The following is a 22,142-nucleotide window of genomic DNA, read 5'->3' as shown; positions in this document are numbered from 1 at the left end:
GCCCTTGGTCCTTAGTGTATCTGCCATATAATTAAGTGGTTCATATACAGTATGTCAGGTTCACAAGCATGGGTTTTATCCTGCTAGCTAGATCATAAGTCCTTCAAGGAGGAAGACCTTTTCCCTTTACATCTTTACCCAAGACCTGACCTGGCTAGGTATACAATGGATGTTTAACAACTACTTGGTTAATCTATTAACTGATTGGATTCTAAGTCTGAGAGTGAATGGCAGCCAACAGGCCATGGATTTTCATCATTGTCAGAAATTTCACCTAAGAATGAGGCTGTTTGCAGATCAAATCACTTGTTCTAACATGACCTGAACTGGCTTGCTGAAGTAACAGATAACACTGCAGAAAAGCTGGTCCTTACAAGTTTTGTTTTTCTAAAGCTTGCTTTGTCAATGCATTCCATAAGAGGTGAACTCCTCATTCCTTTTGCTCAAACACATATATAGAAAATGGTCTTAAAGAGATCTGGCACCAGAGATGAAGTTGGCCAGGCCCCTCTCTAGGAACTGAGAGATAAAAATCAGTGACAGATGACAGAGTATCTTTTTATTCCAGAACTCTTTACAAAAAAGCCACACAATGCAGAAAACATGATTTCATTCCACACACTGAACCTCAGCTACTCCTGGGTGGAATTCGGAAATTCAGAAGGCCACAAGCGAAAAAGCCCTCCAAATAAAGCACTAGTTAGGCGGGGCCATGGTAAAAAGGAGACCAAGTAGACAGCTGCCCAAACTGCAACTCTGCTAGCATTAGGAAACAACCTCCCAATCTCTGCCTTTAGGTCCTCCCTTATGTAAGGCCTACAGTTCCATCACCTAGATTTATCACTTTATTTCAAAATGTGTATCAGTGTAATACCACAAACAGCCCCAAGGAAGGTAAAGACTAGGCTCATTTAGACCTCTGTGTGAAAGGAAGGAGTGGGCACAGGTTTGGCTTACAGGCAAAGAGGAAAAACTGAGCGCTCAAAAAGGCCCTGAGTGGAAGGGCACATCTGCACCTTGACAGTCTTGCTCAAGGCCTGGCCTGGTATCAGTCATATCCCTAAAACCAGAGGTTGGGGTTTCTACACAGTAATGGGATGGCAGGTCCCCCTTTTCACCCAATCATTGTTAGCAGAGCAGGATGGTATAGGGAGACTCCTAACCTTTAATCTCATTCTCTAAGGCTCATGGAATTTACCAGCAACTATAGGAGGTGGGGAGTTCTGAACCTCTATGTTGCCGGGCAGAAGGAAGTGCTATAGTAACAGTGCCAGGAAAGCCCTATTCTCAAGTATTTTTACTTATAATGGGCTAGGATTGGCAACTCCTTTATTCTCTCTACAGGCATCTCTGTCTGAAGAAGATCCTTCAGGAAGTTTGGACAGCAAAGACTTATCTATTTTAATCACTCTTCAGAAAAGCATCTCTGACTTTTCTCAAAGACTCAAATTTTCCTTGTACTTGTCAGAAAACAAATGTGGCTTAAGTCAACATCTAGAATGGAGAAAAACAGAGCAACCACACACACACACACACACACACACACACACACACGATAATTAAATTAATAAGGAATGCTTTTCAGACATAACATCCCATAGGCCAAAAAAATGTTTTCAGAACTCTCCAGAACTAAGTTATAGAAGTTACTTAGAAGCTAAATTTAAGTGGATTAACTGCTGGAGGGCACCATGTAGGAGCAGACCATCATGACATGCGGGGCATGCCAAGAATGACATCTCAACTGGGGAGATGCAGGAACCCATGAATAAAAATGTACAAATACGTGTTACAGGTTTAGAGGCAGGTTTATCATTTCACTGCATATTCAGAATCTACAGCTGGGTTGTTCAGCTATTCTGAAATAAGATATCTCAAAAAAGATGCCTTTATGGCCATCCAGCCCAACCTCAGATGCACTGCAGAAATCCTTTAAAAAATATACACAACATGTGATCCGTTTTCCTTGATGACTTTCAAGGACTAGCAGCTCAGTATTATGGAAATCTGTTCATTTTCTTGATGCAGAATGCTAACTTACACAAAATTCTTCCTTACATTAAAATCTGAAATCTATCTCCTGTGTTCCCATTGGGAGCACAAGAGAGAAATCAGGCGTCTTCTGCCACATGGCCGCCTCTCAAATCCGTAAAGACCATCACCACGTTGCCTCTAACTAATCTTTTCCAGTCTAACTATTTCCAGATGCTTAGCTTCCTCCTCATTTTGGTCACCTCCTCTGGATAAATATTAGATTATCAATGACCCTTCTAAAATGGGAAGCCCACAGCAGAATAACATAGTAGCAGAATGATGTGGGTTTAGGCTGACCAGCAGAGTTCAAGGGGACTATCACCTTCACTACCTAGAAGCAGCAACAGTGTCATACTGCTTCCTCAGGGCTCACCAAGAAATCCCTTTCCCCAGGATTTTTTCATAAAAACGGCTATGAAGATGACAGCTCTCATTCTGTATGTATGTACTCTTGACTTTTCTTTAAAAAAATCAGGACATGATATATATCACTATTAAATGTTATCTTGGTAGTCTCAGCCCATCAATCCAGTCTTCCAAGGCTACTCTGAAATTATATTTTTCCATTATGGACTATATCAGACATATCAAATAAAAAAAGAGTATACAGAATAATAAGACAACAATTTGCCCCAAACCCAGCTTAAGAACATCACAAGTAAAACAAGCTCCTAGTGTGTGCTTCCTCCTTTCCACACTTCAGAGCGGTAACGGTTACTAGCCTGAATTTGTGTTTGTCACTCCCATGCTTAAAGGCTATTTTGGGGACTTCCCTGGCGGCACAGTGGTTAAGACTCCACAATTCCAATGCAGGGGCCGTGGGTTCGATCCCTAGTCAGGGAACTAGATCCCACATGTGTGCCACAACTAAGAGTGAGTTCGCATGCCACAACGAAGGAGCCAGTGAGCCGCAACTAAGGAGCCCACGTGCTGCAACTAAGACCTGGCACAACCAAAAATAAAATAAATAATACATAAATAAAATAAATATTAAAACAAAGACTACTTTGAATCTGAGTCCACCACCAGTTATATTTGTTACATGCAAAACCTAATAAGCATTCAATCTAGTCTGTCTTCATTTTAAGTAAGCAATTCAAATGCTGAATAAAGCAGCATTGTCCTCATCTATCAGACTCGTAATCCCATCAAAACAATGAGGTGACTCAGGCATGACTAATTCTTAGGGAATCCTTACTGGCTCTCAGCAAATAAAGCATGAAGCACTTGCAAGTAATACATTGAATGATCCAGTCTAAAACAATATCAACACAATTGTTTGGTCACTGATAAAAATATGCCTTTTCCTCTCTCTTTTGAAATCTTTCTGCAGGCTCCTATGATAACATTCCCATTCCACACATCCCCAAAATTACTGACTTGGTTCTAGGCCAACTTGCACCCAAGGCTGTAAGTTATCTGGGTCCAGGGATTTGCCTTTATCCATAGGAGATGGTGTTCTTTTCCTATTACCTCACCTACATCTGGCTTCAGGGCCTTCCTTCCAGTTTATTGGCAGAGACAAAGCCAAAGCAGGGGGTAAAAAAAGTCTGCCCTATCTCTATCACCATTATACTATCAACCCCTTCCTCTCTCTAGAATTTTTCTTAGCAAACAAACTAAGGGGTTTTCATGTGCTATTTTGCAGTCAGGATTATCCCCATTATACAGATTGACAGCCTGAAACACTCAGGGGCCCTCCTTTTCATGCCACATTAATCTGGGAGGCTTTCCCCCACGTGTTTTGGCTTGTTTATAATTCTATGACCTCCCTCCTCCTTTTATCAATCCAGGCTCCTCTCATTTGGCTCTAAAGCCTGAAGCAGGGTAGCTGCAAGGTGGGCCTCCAGATCCCTTGACGGGACAGCAGTCAGGGGAGAGGAGTTCAGAGTGCAGGAAGGTCTCAGGTCACAGGTTCATAAGGCCAGAGAGGACCCTGGGTAATGTCCAATACGTTAATCTGATAGAAAAGGAAACCGAGGGTCAGAGAGGTGAAACAGCAAATGTCAGAGCTCATATTAGAGCATAAGATTCCTCAAAAGCCAGGTAAAACACAAGACCCAGCTGAGCTTCCTTTCTATCAATACATAACCAGTAACCAGTGGGATATGAAATGTGGTTCCAATATCGCAGGACTAGGAGTCCCTTAAGTACTTCATAGATATACAGATCTTATAAGACACAAAATGTCTCATTTTGGTTAGTTTCATTTTTAGGTTAATAATTCAGTCTCTGCACCCAAACCTGGGCTAGGCAGAGAAAGGTATCAAAAATGAAAAACAAACCAAAAATATCCATAACTGCTTCTCCATGGAAGAGATTTATTTGGAGGGAATAAGTAATAAGCGTTGAGCATGTAAATTATAATATGATACAGTAATGATGACTAGCAAGATGAGAGGTTTGAATTAATGCTATAGTTGTTCAGTGGGAGAGGATTAAGAGCTGGGGTGGAGAGAAAGGGAGGTGGGTATGTCTTACCTTCCAGCAGTGTCTTAACAGCCCTCTGCCTCATTTCTCTCTCTATAAGGCAAATCCTGCCTTCTACTTATCTACAAGGATTCTGAGAAGACAATAGATAGAAATGTGCAGCCTTGGAGGAAAGTTAAAGTCACAAATGAAGGTGGACACCAACTGCTGTCTACTGCAAAAACTCCAACTCTACATGATGGCAAATAAGATCTTTCAACTTCATAACCCGAGCAAGGAGTAAAGTGATAATCCTTGCATTATGCAACTTTCAAGGAAAGGAAAACAAGAGTCAATATTATTTCCCAATATCATAGGCTTAAAAGGCCAAAGCCTTAGTTTTTGTACTCCCTACCCCTCCTTTCTTTTTTAAGACTGGTACAACCAAAAGATTTCGTGAAATATTTTTAAAATACATAAAATGCATATTTTCCAATTTTTGTTTTGATTGTTGACTACATGTTTCAATATTGCAACTAAAAAAGTTTCCACTGTTGCATAGGTCGCTATGGGTGATTTCCACTGCCACGTGTTTAATTAAGATTGTATGGTTACTTATACCTCAAAATTTTTCAGAAAAAAGAATAGCAGATTTCACTGAAAATTTATTTAAAGTGAACAATGATTGAAAAGATTTGGGGAAAAACATACTGAAAGTCATGTGCAATGAAAATAAGTCAAAAAAGGGGGAGGGTAAGGAAGTCCTTTTAAAAGCATCCCTGAGTGAATAAAAGGCCGTGGAGGGATTTAATCCAATGCTGAGACCTCAGTTATTTGCAACAGAAGGCATTTTCTGCCTCACACACACATGCAGGTACGACACTGGTCCAGGGAGGGTACAGAACCTTGTTCAAATGTCACAGCTAGTGAGACAAAGCTTAGAAAGAACCAAGTCTCTTGAGTCCAGGGCCTTTGGTCCATTCAGGACCCCATGCTCTATCGCCTGGGTTTGGGGCATATTTGCTTTCCTACAGCTCATCAATTCAAACTTGAAACTTGCTTGTGAAAGGGAATTCCAAGGTGTGTGTCCAGAGATATTTTGGCCTCTAGAAAGCCTCAGACAAGTGGGCACTAGTAAACTGTATTCATGCAGCTAGTCAGGGTCCCTTCTAAAGCATGAGTCGCTCTGCTTTGTGCTATCTGAACCGAAGGGTGAATGGGCTGAAGTTGAAGGCAGCATCTCTGCTTGGAAAAGGGCTGTGTATCTGGATCCGGCACAGAATTAGGCACAAAAAATACACTGGATTTTTAAAACCCTTGTAAACAAAACATTGGGATTAACAAGATCATTTCTGCTCCAAGATGATGCAACAAATCATAGCTGTGCACACGCATATAACTTCAGAAGATCTAAATCAGAAACTTCTAAGATTTAAGTTAACAGAGAAAGGCAACAGAGACATAAGTTCAGATTCCCAAATGCGGAATAAGGGACAAAGATACAAATGATACTTACAAACACCTCACAGAGAGGAAGGAAATGGCAGGTAAGTATATGCAAATCAAAGGGAAATAAAAAGCTGTCATTAGGGCTTTTAATCTTCTCATTGTACAACCGATTCACTTCGGCACAGTCAGACCAACCTTTGTGCTACTCCCACTAGCTGAAAAATTTCTCCTTAGGTAAACTCAGAGTATCCAAGAGCCGGATTAGAGCTCTTCCAAGTACGTAAATTAACATTAGCAATGCCACAAAAATAAAACACTGCCCATCCACTAGTGCATACATCCATCTTTTTCAGCTGTTATCCCAAGTCGACACAGCCCAATCTTTACCATGATTAGAATCACAAATACTGCTTGGACTGGCAGGTTTTATGATCAATCTTTCACTTTCTTCATGAATAATTTTCTCATAAGTAATTTAAATCAAATGTGTGTAGTTTTACCAAATTCACTATTTTTCAAAAGTCTGTTTATATAGTTCATCTCCCCAGTGTGACTGTGAACATTTTAGGGCAGCACAAGGTTGTCCCGGCAGTAGGTTAATGAAACCCAAAACTAACTTTAAATCTTGGATCTTTCTACTCTCTTCTCAAGAAAGAAAAGCCAGCCTTCTTCTATCCTGGGCCACAGACTGGCCCCATTACCCCAAGCAATGATCCCACAGATGTGAGCCTGAGATAAAGGCTGCATCCAATCAAGCCACCACCACCGCTGGAAAAGCAAGGTCAGGAGCAGACCCCACTGCTAGTGGGGCATGACTTCTACATCGTGAAAATAGCCTGTACGCGGATCCACTGACTACATATAGGCTCCTAATCACTCTTGGTTGCATACATTTCAGGGCCCTTGAGCCTACTCTTAACTACACAAAAGGGAGTTGGATATTTTGGTGTACTAGAAAGAGGACACCCAACACTCTTGACAAGCCCTACAGTCTTGGGTTCATATTCCAATGCTATAACTGAGTCACTTTCTGAACCTCGGTTTCCTCAACAGGTAAAGAGGGGTGTAACATCTCCTCTCAGAGTCACTGAGAGGAGATGTTAAGCAAAACACCCAGTTCAGTGCCTGGCAAACAGTGGAGACTCAATAAGGTTGGTCTACTTCCTGCTGACTTCTCTGCTCAGAATATTTTCTTGCTTGTTCTCTTGTCTTCCTGGGTCAAAAGCTACTTCTAATGAACCTCCCGAATAACCTAACCAAGTTCAAGTGTGATCCCACTACTGTATAGTTTATTAAAATCACCTCTCTGCATGTGTGTGGCTCTGATAATGTTTAAGATCACAAATGTAATCTTGCTACTCAATGTGTGATCTGCAGACCAGCAGCATCAGCATTACCTAGAAGTTTGTGTGAAATGCAGAATCTCAGGCCCCACCCCAGACCTACTGAATAAGAATTTATGAGACCCCCCCAAGTGATATGTTTACATCTTAAAGTTCGAGAAACACTGCCTATAACATATATGGACATTCAACAAACCAGAGCCTATGGACACTCTAAGGCAGCGGTCCCCAACCTTTCAGGCAGCAGGGACCGGTTTCGTGTAAGACAATTTTTCCACGGACCAGGGGGCGGAGATGGTTCAGGCGGTAATGCGAGCGATGGGGAGAGATGGGAAGCGGCAGATGAAGCTTCGCTTGCTTGCCTGCAGCTCACCTGCTGCTGTGCAGGCCAGTTCCTAAGAGGAACTAGGGGTAGGGGACCCCTGCTCTAAGGAACCCACTGTGGTACTTCTGCTGGTGGTGGTGCTCTATGAAACTTTATTCGAGTAGAAAGCAACCACTGACTAAGGCATTTTCACTGTGAGGACAGGAAAATTGTACATTTCTTTCTTTGTGTTTTTGAGTTAAAAAAAGATGTACTAAGTATACTAGCCTTAAGGCAATATTTAAATCTCCTATGTTAACACAATCTTGGTATATGTAATAAGTGCTCTGAATATAATTGGTAATATAAGCATTCTGATTATATGTAAACTAATAAATAACAGGAAGGATACTTTCAATGTAGTGACTTCTGGTTTCTAGTATGTAACACATAACAGATTGATTAGAAATAAGCTTCCACAAATTAGATGTTCTCAACACAGGATGATGAAGTTCTAAGGCATGTCTTTGCTTCTAATATACACTGTGATTCTGTGTACGTGCCATCCCCAACCATCAACTTTCTGAAGTATTTTTCAGTTCTTTCCAGTTATGTGTGAAAGTACAATTTTTAAATGCTCCTGAAAGTAAAATTTATGACCCAAATTCCTAAAATGAATCACCAAATGCTGGATATGGGAGGCTGGTAACTCTGTGTATCAGGAAACAAAAACCAATCTGAGTGAGTCATCTCTGTGATCACAGATAACACAGCCACAGCCAGGGCTTGGCGCAAACAAATGGCTACAGCAATCACACACCAGAATCTCGTGTTTAATGGTTTCTCACATTAAAATGCATCAGTCAGCTCTGTGAAACCAGGAAGTGGAACCCAGGACACCACATAAATAACAAGTACACTCTCTTGAACTGGTTATCTTTTATCCTTCTGATCTATTTCAATTTTTGGTAGATACATAAAAATGAAGGTGCTGTTTTGTCAAGACGTAAACAGAAAGGTAAAAGCTAACGAATATGACAGGGCTTCTGAAATATTTCATAAGAAAATTTCAATACTTTTTGGAGGCCTATTTATTGAGGCCTTTGATCCAAAATGAAAAAGGTGATCAGAAGCTGGCGAATGCCTCAAAAAAATGTAACAGAGGAAGTGGTAACAGGCTGCAGAAGCAGAAAAGCCTGTTATCGTTTGATTCCATGCACAATCTTCATGCATGGCTTTTTCTCAGGTACTCCAAGCTTAAAAGAGAAGATGAATGGGAAGTGGACTCGTGCTACACAGCATTGCCATCTAGAAGCTACCCCTTAAGACCACCAGTAAACTCCTCCAAAGTGAAGAGCCAGGGGTCCTCTTGAATCCCCAGACAGGGAATATATGCCAAAACTGAGCCTGGCCCGTGCTGGCCAGGCCCAACACAGGGATAACGTGAACACCCAGGCTATGTTTATCAGAGGGAGGTGGGTATCTCCTATCAACACCACATGCCCATTAGCAAGCAGCACTCCCAGGAAATACTACTTAAACAGTAGATATGAGCTCCTAAACCCACAACCTGAAACCCTGGAGGCCAGTTGCGGGCAATGGCAATAACCCCAGGCCCTGCCTTCACAAGAACCCTCCCAAAGTGGAGAAAAAAAATCTATACTTTCTAAAATAGGAACAGGATTAAATAGCCCCACTCCCATTGTCTCCATGAGACATACATTACCTCATAATGAAGGGAATAAAAGGCGCCATGCTGAGAGCGGAACAGGTGCCGTCCATCGGGGACGGGTACAGCCTCCCCAACACCAAAAGTAAGAGAAACATGCTGGGATGACGGTTTAGTTCTCCTGTGTCACTGAAAAAAAAAAGTTAGTGTACGTAATAAAAGGTTTAAAACTTGAGGTGAGGCACTATCTTCAAACAGTTCTCTCATTAAATAATTATGCATTGATATATATGATCAGGGATAATTTTCCTTTTTGCATTTTTACCTCCATTCATTTCATATTTTCTTAGTGTGTGAATACAGTAGAACTATTGGCAAAGCCTAGACTGGGCTTTTACACATGATTCTCTTCTCAAAGCGTATTATTTGATAATTCGAGTCTGCTGTTTTGATTTGAGCTGTTTAGACAGTACAGAGGTGCCTATTCCAGAGTATGAAATGTGAAACTTTCAATATCCAAATGTACTTAAGAAAGCGTGAACAGTCACTTACTAGGGCCAGAAAAGCCTGTCTGCACAAATTTCGAATGTGAGGAAATGTATCATAAACAGAAGTAAATTCATTGATGCGATTTTATTTTCTCATTATAGACAATGGTATAAATTCATGCCAAGTGCAAAAACTGCTAAAAGAATAAAATGGTCCATGCTCTAAGATGTCCATGCTAAAAATTACACTACCAGTCAAAAAATGTGACTGAAAGGACGATGGTGAACTTTTTTATCTGCCCTGATCAGACTGGAAGCCCTCTTAATAGCGTTATTTTGTGTTTCCAGGGTCACTGGTCATCTTCACTCAAGTACAACAGTACCTTTTCTGATCACAAGTGACGAGATTAGTCAGCCGCAATAGGCCAGTGATAAAAAAATGATAGGTGTGTGTTACAGCAAACTCAATATGTAAACATACAGCTTTTTAAATATAAGAGAAAGAAAATGATTCTTAGAAGAAATCACCATGTGCTTCTAAAAAGCTAACTCCTGTAAAATACTAAAAACTTTAAAAATAGTATTTTTAAAATGTAAAATATAATATAAAACTGGGATTTTATACAACTTTTCAGGTACATATCTACTACAGAGTGTCAGGAAACATGATATATTTAATAAAGAAGTACTTTTAAAAAATCCATCTATGTTACAAGGAAGGAGCTGATTAAAAACTGCTGCCTGGGGGGAAAAATCTCCAAGTAATTCACATCCTTGATTTCACTTTGCCCCACCCTATTCTCTTCTTACCTGTCCACAGTATTGGCTACAGTTTCCAACTGTTTGAGAAGAAAGGGGTAGAGTTCGGGGAAACGAGAGAAAAATTCATTCCCTGTCATTCTGTGGAGAGAGAAAAAGAGATACATTACTATCAATTATTTCCTCCGATGTGATAATAGAGCCTTTTTATTTATTTTTTAAAGAACGATAACTAAGGTCATATGAATATTTAATGCAATAAAGTTAAGAACAAAACCTACATCTGAAGAATTTAACAATCAATAGAAACAATACATATAAATTTGGATTTTGGAAATGCTCTTAACACATGGAATTTTATCTCAAAATTTAAGATTACATACATTTACAAGTATTTAACATTAAATTCTGACAGGGAAGAAATATGCAGTTTCTGAAAATGCCAAGTTTCCACAATTGATTTGGACTACGAATAAAACCAGTAGCTGGTTGACTGAAACTGACTCAGCTTCGGTAATAAGGGCAGATGGAAAACAAGGTTTCTCAAAATCGGCACCAATGACATTTTGGACGAGATAATTCCTTGCTGTGGGGGGCTGTCCTGTACGTTGTAGAAGGCTTAGCAGCCTCCGTAGCTTCTACCTACTAGATGCCAGTAGCGCAAAACCCCCTCCCTCAACCAGATGACAACCAAATATATCCTGGACATTGCCAAGTGTACCCTGAGAGGGAAAAAAAGGCTCCCAGTTGAGACCTACTGGTCTGGAGTATGGTTATCAGAAGACATGGAGTGTGAGGTTCTGGAGCTTTAATCTCTGAGGATTACCTTTTCCATCTATACAAATACTTCCCCCAACGCTGACAAAATTCTGAAAATAGTTCCTCCAACTGTACAACAGACAAAAATATTCAAGCTAAATACAGCATGTGGTTAAATATTCTGTCTCCAAAAATACTAAAGAACTACTCTGAAGGGGTGACATAAATATTCCCTAACTTGTCCCTCTTATCAACTCTAGATGCATGCTACCATTAATGAAGACCCTAAATACTGTATTTTTTTAAACTGAAGTATATTTTACACACAGTGAAATTTTCAGATCTTAAGTGTACCATTCAACCAATTTTCACAAATGCATACACTCATGTAATCCACTCCTATGAAGCCTCAGAAAATTTCCATCATCCCAGAAAGTTCCCTTGTGCCCCTTTCCCAGTCAATGCTGAATCCCCAAAGCAACCATGATTTTGTTTCTATCACTACTATTTGGTTTTGTCTATTTTAGAATCTCATACGAATGTAATAATACAATACTTAATTTTTCGTGACTGGCTTTTTTCACTCAGCATAAAGTTTATGAGATTCATTCGTGTTATTCAGTCCATCAATAGTTTGATTCTTTTTGTTGTTTCGTATTCTAGTGTATGAATATACAAGTTTATCCAGTCTCCTCCTGACAGACACAGATAGTTTCCATTTGTTGGCTATCACGAGTAAAGCTACTATGAACATTCTTGTACAAGTTTTTCTGGGAACATATGTTTTAATTTCTCTCAGATAAATATCTGAGAATAAAACAGAAGTATGTTTAACGTTTTAGGAAACTGACAATTTTACAAAAATAATTATAGCATTTTACACTCCCAACAATGATGGTAATACGTAAGCATTCTAGTCTCTCTACAGCCTTTCCAGCATCTGCTGTTGTCTTTTTTTTTTCCATTTTAGCCATCCTAGTGTGTATGCAATGGTATCTCCTTATGATTTTGGAGAGAAGTGATTACTTTTGTTTGTTGCATATTTTTTAAACCTTACCTACACTTTGTAAATTTTCTTTTATACCTATTCCATATTCAGTAAAATCAAATTTTTAAAAAAAGTCCTTACTCCATCCCAAATTACAGATTTATTGAACATTTATTGGACGTTTTAAGTAAAATAAGCTCATTTCCTTTTTGTACTTATTAGATTTTTATGGAAAAAAATTAATAAATGTTAAAAGAAACACACTAGACTGTCCAGTGCCTCTCCTCATAGAAAACTGCAAAAGTATCTTAGTTTTCTCCTTTAAAAAATTTAGGGCATTCAAGTACATTCTTTTTTTAAAAATGTAATCTGCACTGTTAATATTGTCTTTATCACTTTTTAAAAAATATTTATCGTACATATTTATTTATTTATTTATTTGGCTACATTGGGTCTTAGTTGCATCATGCAGGCTCCAGAGTGCATGGGCTCAGTAGTTGCAATGCTCAGGCTTTCTAGTTGTAGCGCACAGGCTCTAGAGTGTGCAGGCTCAGTAGTTGCAAGTATGTACACAGGCTTAGTTGCCCTGTGGCATGTGGGATCTTAGTTCCCTAACCAGGGATCAAACCCGAGTCCCCTGCATAAGTCCCTCAAGTACATTCTTATAGTTTGACTTTTCTCCCCCAACAAATATGCATGTTACATATACTGTGGTGCACCTTGATTTTTTTTTCATCTAAACTATACCTATGAAATTACTCAATATCTGGCACCCTGATCTATTTATTTCTTTCCATTTAATAGGTGCAACCATATTACAACTGAATGTAATTGATTTAATTCCTAAGGGTTAGGCTTTTGGTTGTTAACAGTCTCTTGCTATTACAAAGGATAACATGTATAAATTTCTTTGTTAATAAATTGCAAACCTGTGTTTTGCAAGGTAAATGTTTTACGGAGGGGGAAGACAAAACCATTCCACTAGAGGCTATGTTTTATTCCTTACTACCTCCAAGCAAAACTGGTCAAGAATATCAATTTCCGTTTTTAGTGGAGTCACTTAAAGGTAAAACTGTAAGAGTTTAGTACTGGGACCCCTGAGTACACCTGTCCATAGAGAATGTCTCCATCTACACAACAAAGCCTGGTTGTGTATATGTCTTCTTGAGGAATCAGTTACTAATTTTAGGGGAGTCATTCCTTAATGGCCTGATATCTCTTGGTGGAGTAAGAAAGACAATTATTCTCACGTAAGCTGACCATATGCTTGTTGCCATCATCATCTAGAAATTGACTTGATAAATAATTGGCTCTGCTGACCACAACACTGCCAGAGAAAAGGGCTGAGGAGCTACTATTCTAAAATTAAAGTCACTGTTTTAATTGACTGAAAGCTAATTATCCCAAACAGCAAATTACCTCATTCGGTTTCCTTAGCAAACACTACCAACCGGCCTATCTTGGAGGATATATGAAGAAGGTACATTACTCACAGTTAACCATTTGGCGAACCTTCTAACTGTTTTGTTCTTAGTGGCTTGGTGGGTTTTGACTACATGTCTAAGAAATATTCTGTTAAAACTGTTGTGTCCATGCTTGGCAGTGTAGGACTCTGAAGCACCAACTACGCATCTTTCAGAGTTTAGGTTCCACAATATTGTTATGAAAATGTTGACCCTGTTTCTGATTCAGCTCACCTAAAGGCCAGGGCTGCAAACACAGAAGAGTTGAGCCCCATGTACTTGCCAGGTAGCATCATCTCAATTCTGCATCAGCTAAGGGCTACTAAGGACTGGGCTAAATGTTTATGGAGTGCACCCTGAAGGATATGCAATATTAACAATTCTTGTATATTATAAAACAGCGCCTCAAGAGGTAAGGCATAGAAGGCTATCAGAATTATCTAAGGGGCTTATTCAAACTTCTTTCACTCCTGATTCTCAACTACACCAAAAAGTCTATAGCCTCTTGAATGCAGAACTTTGCCTGCTAATATACATTAATTCCAGCCCTCAACTAACCAATGACTACATTTTATACTGAATGAAGAACCACCATGTACAACAGTGCCTCTAAGTGGAGGCAGTTCATAGGTTTTCGGCTGCTTGTATAGGTTTGTAATCTAGACTTATTTTAACAGACCAAGGTCATGGAACCATTTTAGTCAATGTTTGAATCTCCTTCCTCCTCTGAATCCTAGAACATGTAAGTTTTGCCTCTCTGACTTGCTACTTAATCAAAACTGTGTGATCATATTTTTCTCAAGAACATAGCAAATATATATTTTTAAACACCTATGAGCACTATGCTAGGTCCTATTGGAGATACTAACAATATGAGATAGCCACTGCTCCTGGAGCTTAAAATCTGGCTAGGAAGATAGGCATATTCATAGACTATAACTAAGAACATAAGGCAAACCAGTGTAAGGGTCAAATAAATGATGCTTACAGTAGGAGTACAGAGTTGGAAAAGATATCACTGGGAGCTGAAGAAAGGGAAAGTCCTGTGGGGAACATGGAAACCAAGGTGATTTTTGAAAAACTGTAAAGAATGGATTAAAAAGGAGAGAAGACAGCATGGAGGGGGTGGATAGGTACAGGAATCAAGTTGGCTAGGTGAAAACAAGACTTCATGACAGAGAAAGGAAAAATAGGATGACATACAATTTTTTAGAAATCTGAATGCCAGACTAAACAGATTCACCTGTGTCTTACAGGCACTGAAAGTTCCTGAACAGGACAGAGATGTGACAAGGGCAGACAGATTAGACTACAGAGAGTAGAAACATGATGACCCCATGGACATTCACTAAACACGCACCTTTTCACCTCAACGAGAACATTAGTATCTACAGGCATCTATACTTTCCTGCATCACTCCTGATACACAGCACAATACACTGCAAATGTTGGTTGACTGGTAAACATTTTCGTAATGAATGAATAAATAATATTAGCCAGAGAAGAAAAAAAATTCTAATATAGTGGACATCAAACCTATGCCTTATGCCTTTTTCCTTGTCTCAGTGACTGGTACCCACCCCACTGACAGCTAAATACTCACCCAGCTTCCCAAAGCTGAAATGCCCAATGCACCTAATCAACAGGCAAATTTGCTGCTTCTACCACCCAGAGTATCTGCTGGGTCTGTTTCCCACCATCCCCACTACTTACACCCCAAGTCTGACCTAGATTATTACTTCTTGCCTAGATGCTGATCTCCTTGGCTCACATCTTCCCCCTCTGTAGCTCTCTGTTGTGATAAGAATTCTCTCTTTCAAATACAAATCTGATCTTGCAACATTATGAGATTAATGACTCCTTACTACTTTTTGGATAGTCTAAACTCTTTAGCCTGATTTACAAAGTCCTGTTTAATCTGACTCGTCCAGCTATCTTTTGCCTCTCCACCTTCAAACCTAGCCATGCAGAATTTCTTTGGATTCTATCAATATTACATGCTCTTTCTAGTTTCCAGATGTTGGCAAATACACCTTTTGCTAGGAACATTTCTGCCCTTGCCCACCTCAGACTAATTCCAAATAATCCTTCAATTTGGGGCTTAGGCCAACTTCTTCCAGGACACCTTCCCTGATGTCCCAAATGTGGGTTAGGTGCCTGACATTGGTCTCACACTATAACTTACAATCTCCCCATCACAGCACTTACAGCACTTCATGCATGTTACTTCCTGTTTACTTGCTTATTTCTCCACCTATTACACGTCCTGCACAGGCAGAGACTAATTATATCTCATTTCTCCATATTATCTCAGGTACTAAATATGATGCTCAGTTCACAGCTGGTGCTTAATGAAAAACTGCTGAGTGAAGGAAGCTAGATGAAAGAGTCCTTGACAAAGTCAAGCAGAAATGGAATTACCACTAAGATGGTAACAAATTAATAATTTCTTAAAGTGCATTATTAGCTATATCTAAGGACATTCAGAATCATCATCTGAATTAAAAAATTGAGTATTTTACCAGGGCTCGAAATGTTCTTAAACACAAATATATAAAGCTCATCTCCCTGGTTTGCGAACAGTTTGATATGTTACCTCCCCAGACATAGCAAGCCCTGGAGGTAAATTCTACAGTGACAGACATTTCAAACCTGTTTATCTATGTGGCCAAAAGCTAGCCCAGCAACTCTACAGGAAACAAGAGATATGATAAAAAGGAAAAACTGAACCTCTGTAAGTTCGAGCTCCTAGGAAGACAAAGGAGACCAACAAAAACTCTGAATGGGATAAAACAGACAGACACAGGAGAAAACAAGCCAGGACAGAGGGTGAGAATAAGCGGCTTTAACCTTGGGACTGTCAGACTATACAAAAGGTGAGCTATTCCTTATCCCACCAGGTACGAATTTTGCAGGCACAACCGATGAGAGGCTCTTGGGGAAACACAGAAGCTGCTTAAAGAAATCCACTTGCCTTGCACCAAGAATAAGGTGCCAGGAGCACAGAGTGGCTGTGATCTCCACCAAGGCGCTCCTCGCCTGCCGTGTACAGGGCTGGACTCCCCCAGAGCAAGAGAGGTTTACTGAATGAAAGAAAATGCTTGCCTGGCACCATTTTGTTTTATTCTAGCACTTCTCATGTATCGAGAAAAAATTAGATAATAAAGAACACTGCAAAGAAAAATCTAAAAATCACCACAAACACACTCCCGAAAGATAGCTGCCAGTCTGTTTTGATGTCTGTCTATACCTTTCTCCTCTTTATATACTGCTCTATAACCTGCTTTTTACACTTCACAATATATCAAGAACACTGTTCCACATCTGAACCCATTTTAATGCAGTAGCCTGTGTGTGCTGCACTCTCTGTGCTTCGCCCATGTTCGAACATAGGTTTGGGGCACTAATCCAGACACCACCCAGAACAACTCATCCCCGTCTCGCTAAGCTGCGTGTGGAAAGCAGTCCTAGTCCAGCCACATCTGGCACTGCCCTTTTGTCTGCAAATTCCACATCTAATCTTGGTAATGCCAAGAGAGTCTAGCTTTTGAGAGCATGTGAGCTTTGGTCATTTTGGTAGTCTCTGAATCCACCCTGCCATCTAACAGCCTAGAGGAATCTCCTCTCGAATCAAGCTTCTATTTCTCTTAGAGATGTGTGTCCTAAGAACGACCACACGTAGGAAAGCTGAAATGCCAGAAGCACATGCCTCTGAGTTTCACAAAAGTATGAGGATGAAAACTATCATGCAAAGAAAAGAAGCACTTGGGGAAACGCGTTAAGAGTAAAAATAAGGTATGTGTACCCTCAATTCCTACATACATACCCCCATCATTCTCAATCATCTCAAGAACAGGGATCCACAGAGTAATGCATAAAGGTATAAAAAGAGAAAGCTAGCAAGGGCAAGCAAAAACATGCAGCAGTAAGGAAGTGCACAGTAACAGCAGCACAGGCAGAGTTTGTGCCTGGTTTTAAAAAAAACTAGGACTTATTCACAGGCCATGGAGAAGACACCATAAAACTGGTCATCAGATGAACATAAATGATGACGGCAAAAGCCTGGAGGTTTTGAGTCCGTATTTGAAATGGGAACCCAATAAACTATTAAAACCTAGCTACTCCCCAGATTCTGGCCTATAAAACCACCCCAGAGGAGGGACATCAGCTAAGGGCCTATGTCTCCTTGCCACGGCGACTGCTGATAAAAACAGTAAGCTCATCTTAAGAAAAACAGTACTCCCAAATGCAAACAAACCTACAAAGAAGACAAAGCACACACACACACACATTTCAAAGGATGATCAAATGCAAACTCATAAAACAGAAACAACTAATAAAAAAGAAATTTGGATTTGGACTCCCACCAGGAGAACCATCTCTGACTCCATTCCTAGAATCCTCTCTCTACCTCGGACTGGGGCTGATACCAGAACTTCTCCCTAGAGTGCTAATAATTAAATAAGAATGAGTGATTGGACAAAAGGGATGTCAGGGGCCCCAGGGTCAGAATCTCACACTCAGCGAGCACTTGTAATCACTGTGATGGGTCCACCAGGAAGTCTTGTTATTAAATTTCAGGCAAACTGTGTAGGAAGTTACAGGAAAGGCATTTTTTTCAGGGCCTCTGTTCTAAGGGTACTGACTGACCAGGTCTCCTGCTAGTCTCACCTCCCTTCCTAACCACTGTCGATAGCCATGAAATTCCTGGCCATGTTGAATGCTTTTCTAATCCTCTCCCTTTCAGGTGGAGAATCTTCCAAATCATAAAATCAGCCACCACTATACTATACCCAGGGAGGGAAGTGAAAGGGCTTGGCTCTGGAAGCACCCTGCCCTTCCCCTTGTGAAACCACTGGCCAGGAGTGAGCTGGGAAATACACTTCCATGCCTTACCCAGTCCAGCTGGGAGGTGATTATGCGTCTCTAGAATTCTTCATGTGTGCAAGGTCCCATTCTGGCAGCTTATATTGGGTATTTTTTACATCAGAAATTTTTTTCTTAGAAAACGTTTCTTACTGAATCCCCTTAACCATAAAGTCTCAGAATCAGTCTATCTGGGTTAATTTAATAATCGTTTTCTAAACAGTTTGCGGTAGACTGTTTCCAAAGATGGTCGGCAACAGTTCCTACTGCCTACCCACATGTACAGGCCTCCTTCCCTTCAGGAGGTGGGCTCTCTCTTCTTTTCCCTGGACTCTAGTCCACCCCTGCGACTTCTCTGATCAACAGGAGGTGCTGGAAGTGACGCTGTGCCAGCTGTGCCTTAGGCTTCACAAAGCATGGTGGCTTCTGTATTTGCTGTCTTGAGGATGTGACTACTCTGCTAGAGAGAGGCCCCGCTAGCCCCCCGGCCCCAGTCATTTATGCCCCTCGTTGAGGTCTCCGATGAATGTTGTCACTTGAGTGATCCCAGATGACAGCACACAGTAAAGAACCACCACCCAGCTGAACCCAGTCAACCCACAGAATTGTGAGAAATAAAAAACTGTCGTCATTTTAAGCCACTAAATTTGGGGGTGTTTGTTAGGCAGCAACAGGTAACTGAAACACATTTATAACATTCAAGGCACTGAGTTATACTCTGTGGAAAAGCTAATGTGCTAAATAAAAGGGACACTGATAACAAGCAACCCACAGTTTAACTCTCACAGTTCTGAAGGCCAGAAACCTGAAATCAGTATCAATGGTTCAAAATCAAAGAGTCAGTGGGGTACCTCCAGAGGCTCTAGGGGAGAATACAATCCTTATCTCTTCTAGTTTTGGGTGGCTGCTGGCATTCTTTGCTTGTAGCTCCATTACTCCAATCTCTGCCTCTGTGGTCACACTGCTTTCTCTTCTTCTCTCGAATCTCCCCTGCCTCCCTCTTATCAGTGATCGCATTAGGGCCCAACCAAATAATCCAAGATAATCACCCTATCAAAAGATCCTTAATTTAATCACATCTACAAAGACCCCTTTGCTTACACGGTAACATTTACAGGTTCCAGGGATTAAGACCTGATGTCTTTGGAGGGCCATTATCTGCCTAGCACAACTGCAAAAACATAAGAGTTAAGGCAGTAAGTCCAAGAATGAACACAACTGGTTTATTCCAAGGCAGTTGGTTTCCAAACCTTTAAAGCAATGGACAACTTTTTTCAACTATAATCCCAATATTTAAAACATTAGAAAAACAAGACAACAACAAACCAGAACTGTTCTGTTTGAAACAGGGTTGAGGTGAGGGATCTTCAGTTTGGGCTCCGTCTTATCCTTAGCAAGTACAGGCACAGGCTCTGATGGCACAGGCTCTGATACACCTATATGAGCTCAAGAGGCACAGTTTAGAGTGAAGGCTTTGGAAGACAAAGTGAAACTCAGACAGCTTGTCCACACTCCCAACCTCTTTACCTCCTTTTACTCCCATCTTTCCAAACCTCTCTAGTTAAAGAAGCACACTCTATCTGTCCCTATAATTATGATTTCATCTTCTCCATAACATTAATAGTTACTACTATTTTATTAAACTGTTCCAAGTCTGTCTCCTTTCACTAGGAAGTTAGATCCCTGAGACTAAAAACTGTCTTATTTCACCTCTAACCTCAACACTTAGAATGGTGCTACTGCACAGGACACTCAGTATATATCTGCTGCCTTCTTACGTTTTTTAGAACTCGCTCCACAAATCTTGCCCCAGAAAAGGATGAGCTGTTTTCTTTTCAACCACAGGGGTCCATTCCCCAACAGTCTGACTCTAAAATATGTACAGGATTAAAAAGTTCTTATTTGGTAATTCTAAAGAGTATCATACATGCATTAAAACCCTAGTCAAGCAAATGCACTACACATGCAAACAGTTCAAACAGTGCTGAACTGATCTCATCCTCATCCAAAATTCTAGAAAGAAATCTCCTAGAAATTTCTCTCTTACTAACAATTAATAGGCTAATTTAGCAAAAGGTCCAATATTTCAGAATATAAGCTTTTTAGTTTCTATCCCTGTAATACTTTCGTTCAATTCATTTTTCCAAGATCCTACTCTAAACCTTACAGACATTTTCATTAAGGCTAATATTAATTCGCCAATTTTTACTACTAAAGTGAGGGGAAGGTGCCAACAGAGTTCCAGACTTCAAGGAAAATATCAGAATGAGAAGGACCCTCAGAGAAGGTCTACTACTCTAATTGCTTAATTTTCCAGATGAGGAAACAAGTGCCAAGAAAAATTATGTGAGTCTCTCAAGATCAAAATACAAGTTGGGGAAACTAGTGCACGACTAGAACCCAATTGTCTTGTTTTCCAATCTAGCCACTCGACTTTTCAGGGTTTCTACTACAAAGGTAATCCAATCATCCCGTGCCAGGCATCTGCTTAACAAGCAGAGGACACGGTGGCAGACAGGCCAGTTTTCAAAGGAGTTCATGTCCTCATGACTGGATCAGATAGCAATCTCTCCACTGCTGTCAATCAGCCCTGGTCAACTTAGATTAAGGTTCCCCACCTGAGCTTCCACTTCCATACACTGAGCCAGGCCCACCCACTGACTTTAAAGGGAGTAGATGAGCAGGCAAACTGCCAGCTAAACTTTAAAAATCTATCCATCTGCTCTTACAAAGCATTTTCAGAGATCACTGGACCACAGATATTCCATTTGATGTATTAGTCTCAAGTCTCTCCTGTATTCGAATTAAGAGAATCTTACTAATACACTACAACCCTTAACCACTCTCCCCAACACAACCCACCCCCCACCAAAAAAAAAAAAAAAAAAAAAAAAAAAACTAAAATCAAAAATACAATGGGAAAAAACCTCTAAATCTCATGCAAATCAAACCAGGAAAGAGAGTTTATGTACTTGTTCTTATTCAGGCTCCTTCTCCCTAGTGAATCCATGTTTTTTTTGTAAGTTGAAACTCAGGCCAAGGCTTATTTACAAGGAAAAAAAACCCAAAACAAAAAAACCAAGGAGTAACCAGGCAAATGCTACACTCCCGATTAATACACAACACTGTCCCTAATTAGGTATGATGCGATATCCGATGTACATTTTCCCAAATTCACAGGTAGAATAAATAAGACTCAGAAATCAACATGTGATTTCTTCTGCTGTATGGAAAAGTATGGAAAAGAGTCTCCATTTAGTGGATGTCTATCTTAGACTGCGGATTTAGTCTTCTCTCTGAACAACTGCCTGGAAGTACTCAAAAAAATGGGATAATTTTCAACAGATTGGCTGGATCTCCAGACGAAGAGGAAAAGCCAGCACTTGGCAGAGTTGTGAAAAGAACATTTTGGACATCTTAGCCATTTATGTTTTGAAGAGCCAGAAAACTAATCTGGAATAAGTATAACTCATTATTGTTATTATTATTTAAAACCCTAACCTCTGGCTCCTGGGTTTGGCAGCGGGAAGCATGTTGGTTTCTGTAGAAATGCAAATGAAATTTATTAAATCAGACATTCCAGGATCAGGGTTCTGTGTTTGGTGTTCTCA

At 40.2% G+C, this 22,142-nt stretch overlaps 1 protein-coding gene across 4 annotated transcripts in view; it reads right to left on the bottom strand.

Annotated features, from left to right (window-relative positions):
• THADA (THADA armadillo repeat containing) overlaps positions 1–22,142 on the bottom strand; it is a 323,481-nt gene that overhangs the window by 169,152 nt on the left and 132,187 nt on the right. For all 4 annotated transcript variants that reach the window (XM_057740678.1, XM_057740680.1, XM_057740681.1 and 1 more), the window contains exons 27-28: positions 10,507–10,596; positions 9,266–9,397 (exon numbers count right to left, since the gene is read on the bottom strand). In XM_057740678.1, coding sequence (XP_057596661.1) covers positions 9,266–9,397; positions 10,507–10,596 — 222 coding nt within the window. The remainder of the gene's footprint in view (positions 1–9,265; positions 9,398–10,506; positions 10,597–22,142) is intronic.

Source organism: Hippopotamus amphibius, chromosome 7 (assembly GCF_030028045.1).
Source record: "Hippopotamus amphibius kiboko isolate mHipAmp2 chromosome 7, mHipAmp2.hap2, whole genome shotgun sequence".
NCBI lineage: Eukaryota > Metazoa > Chordata > Mammalia > Artiodactyla > Hippopotamidae > Hippopotamus > Hippopotamus amphibius.
The sequence above is the reverse complement of the archived record's forward strand: the minus strand, read 5'-3'. Positions and strand labels throughout refer to the sequence as shown.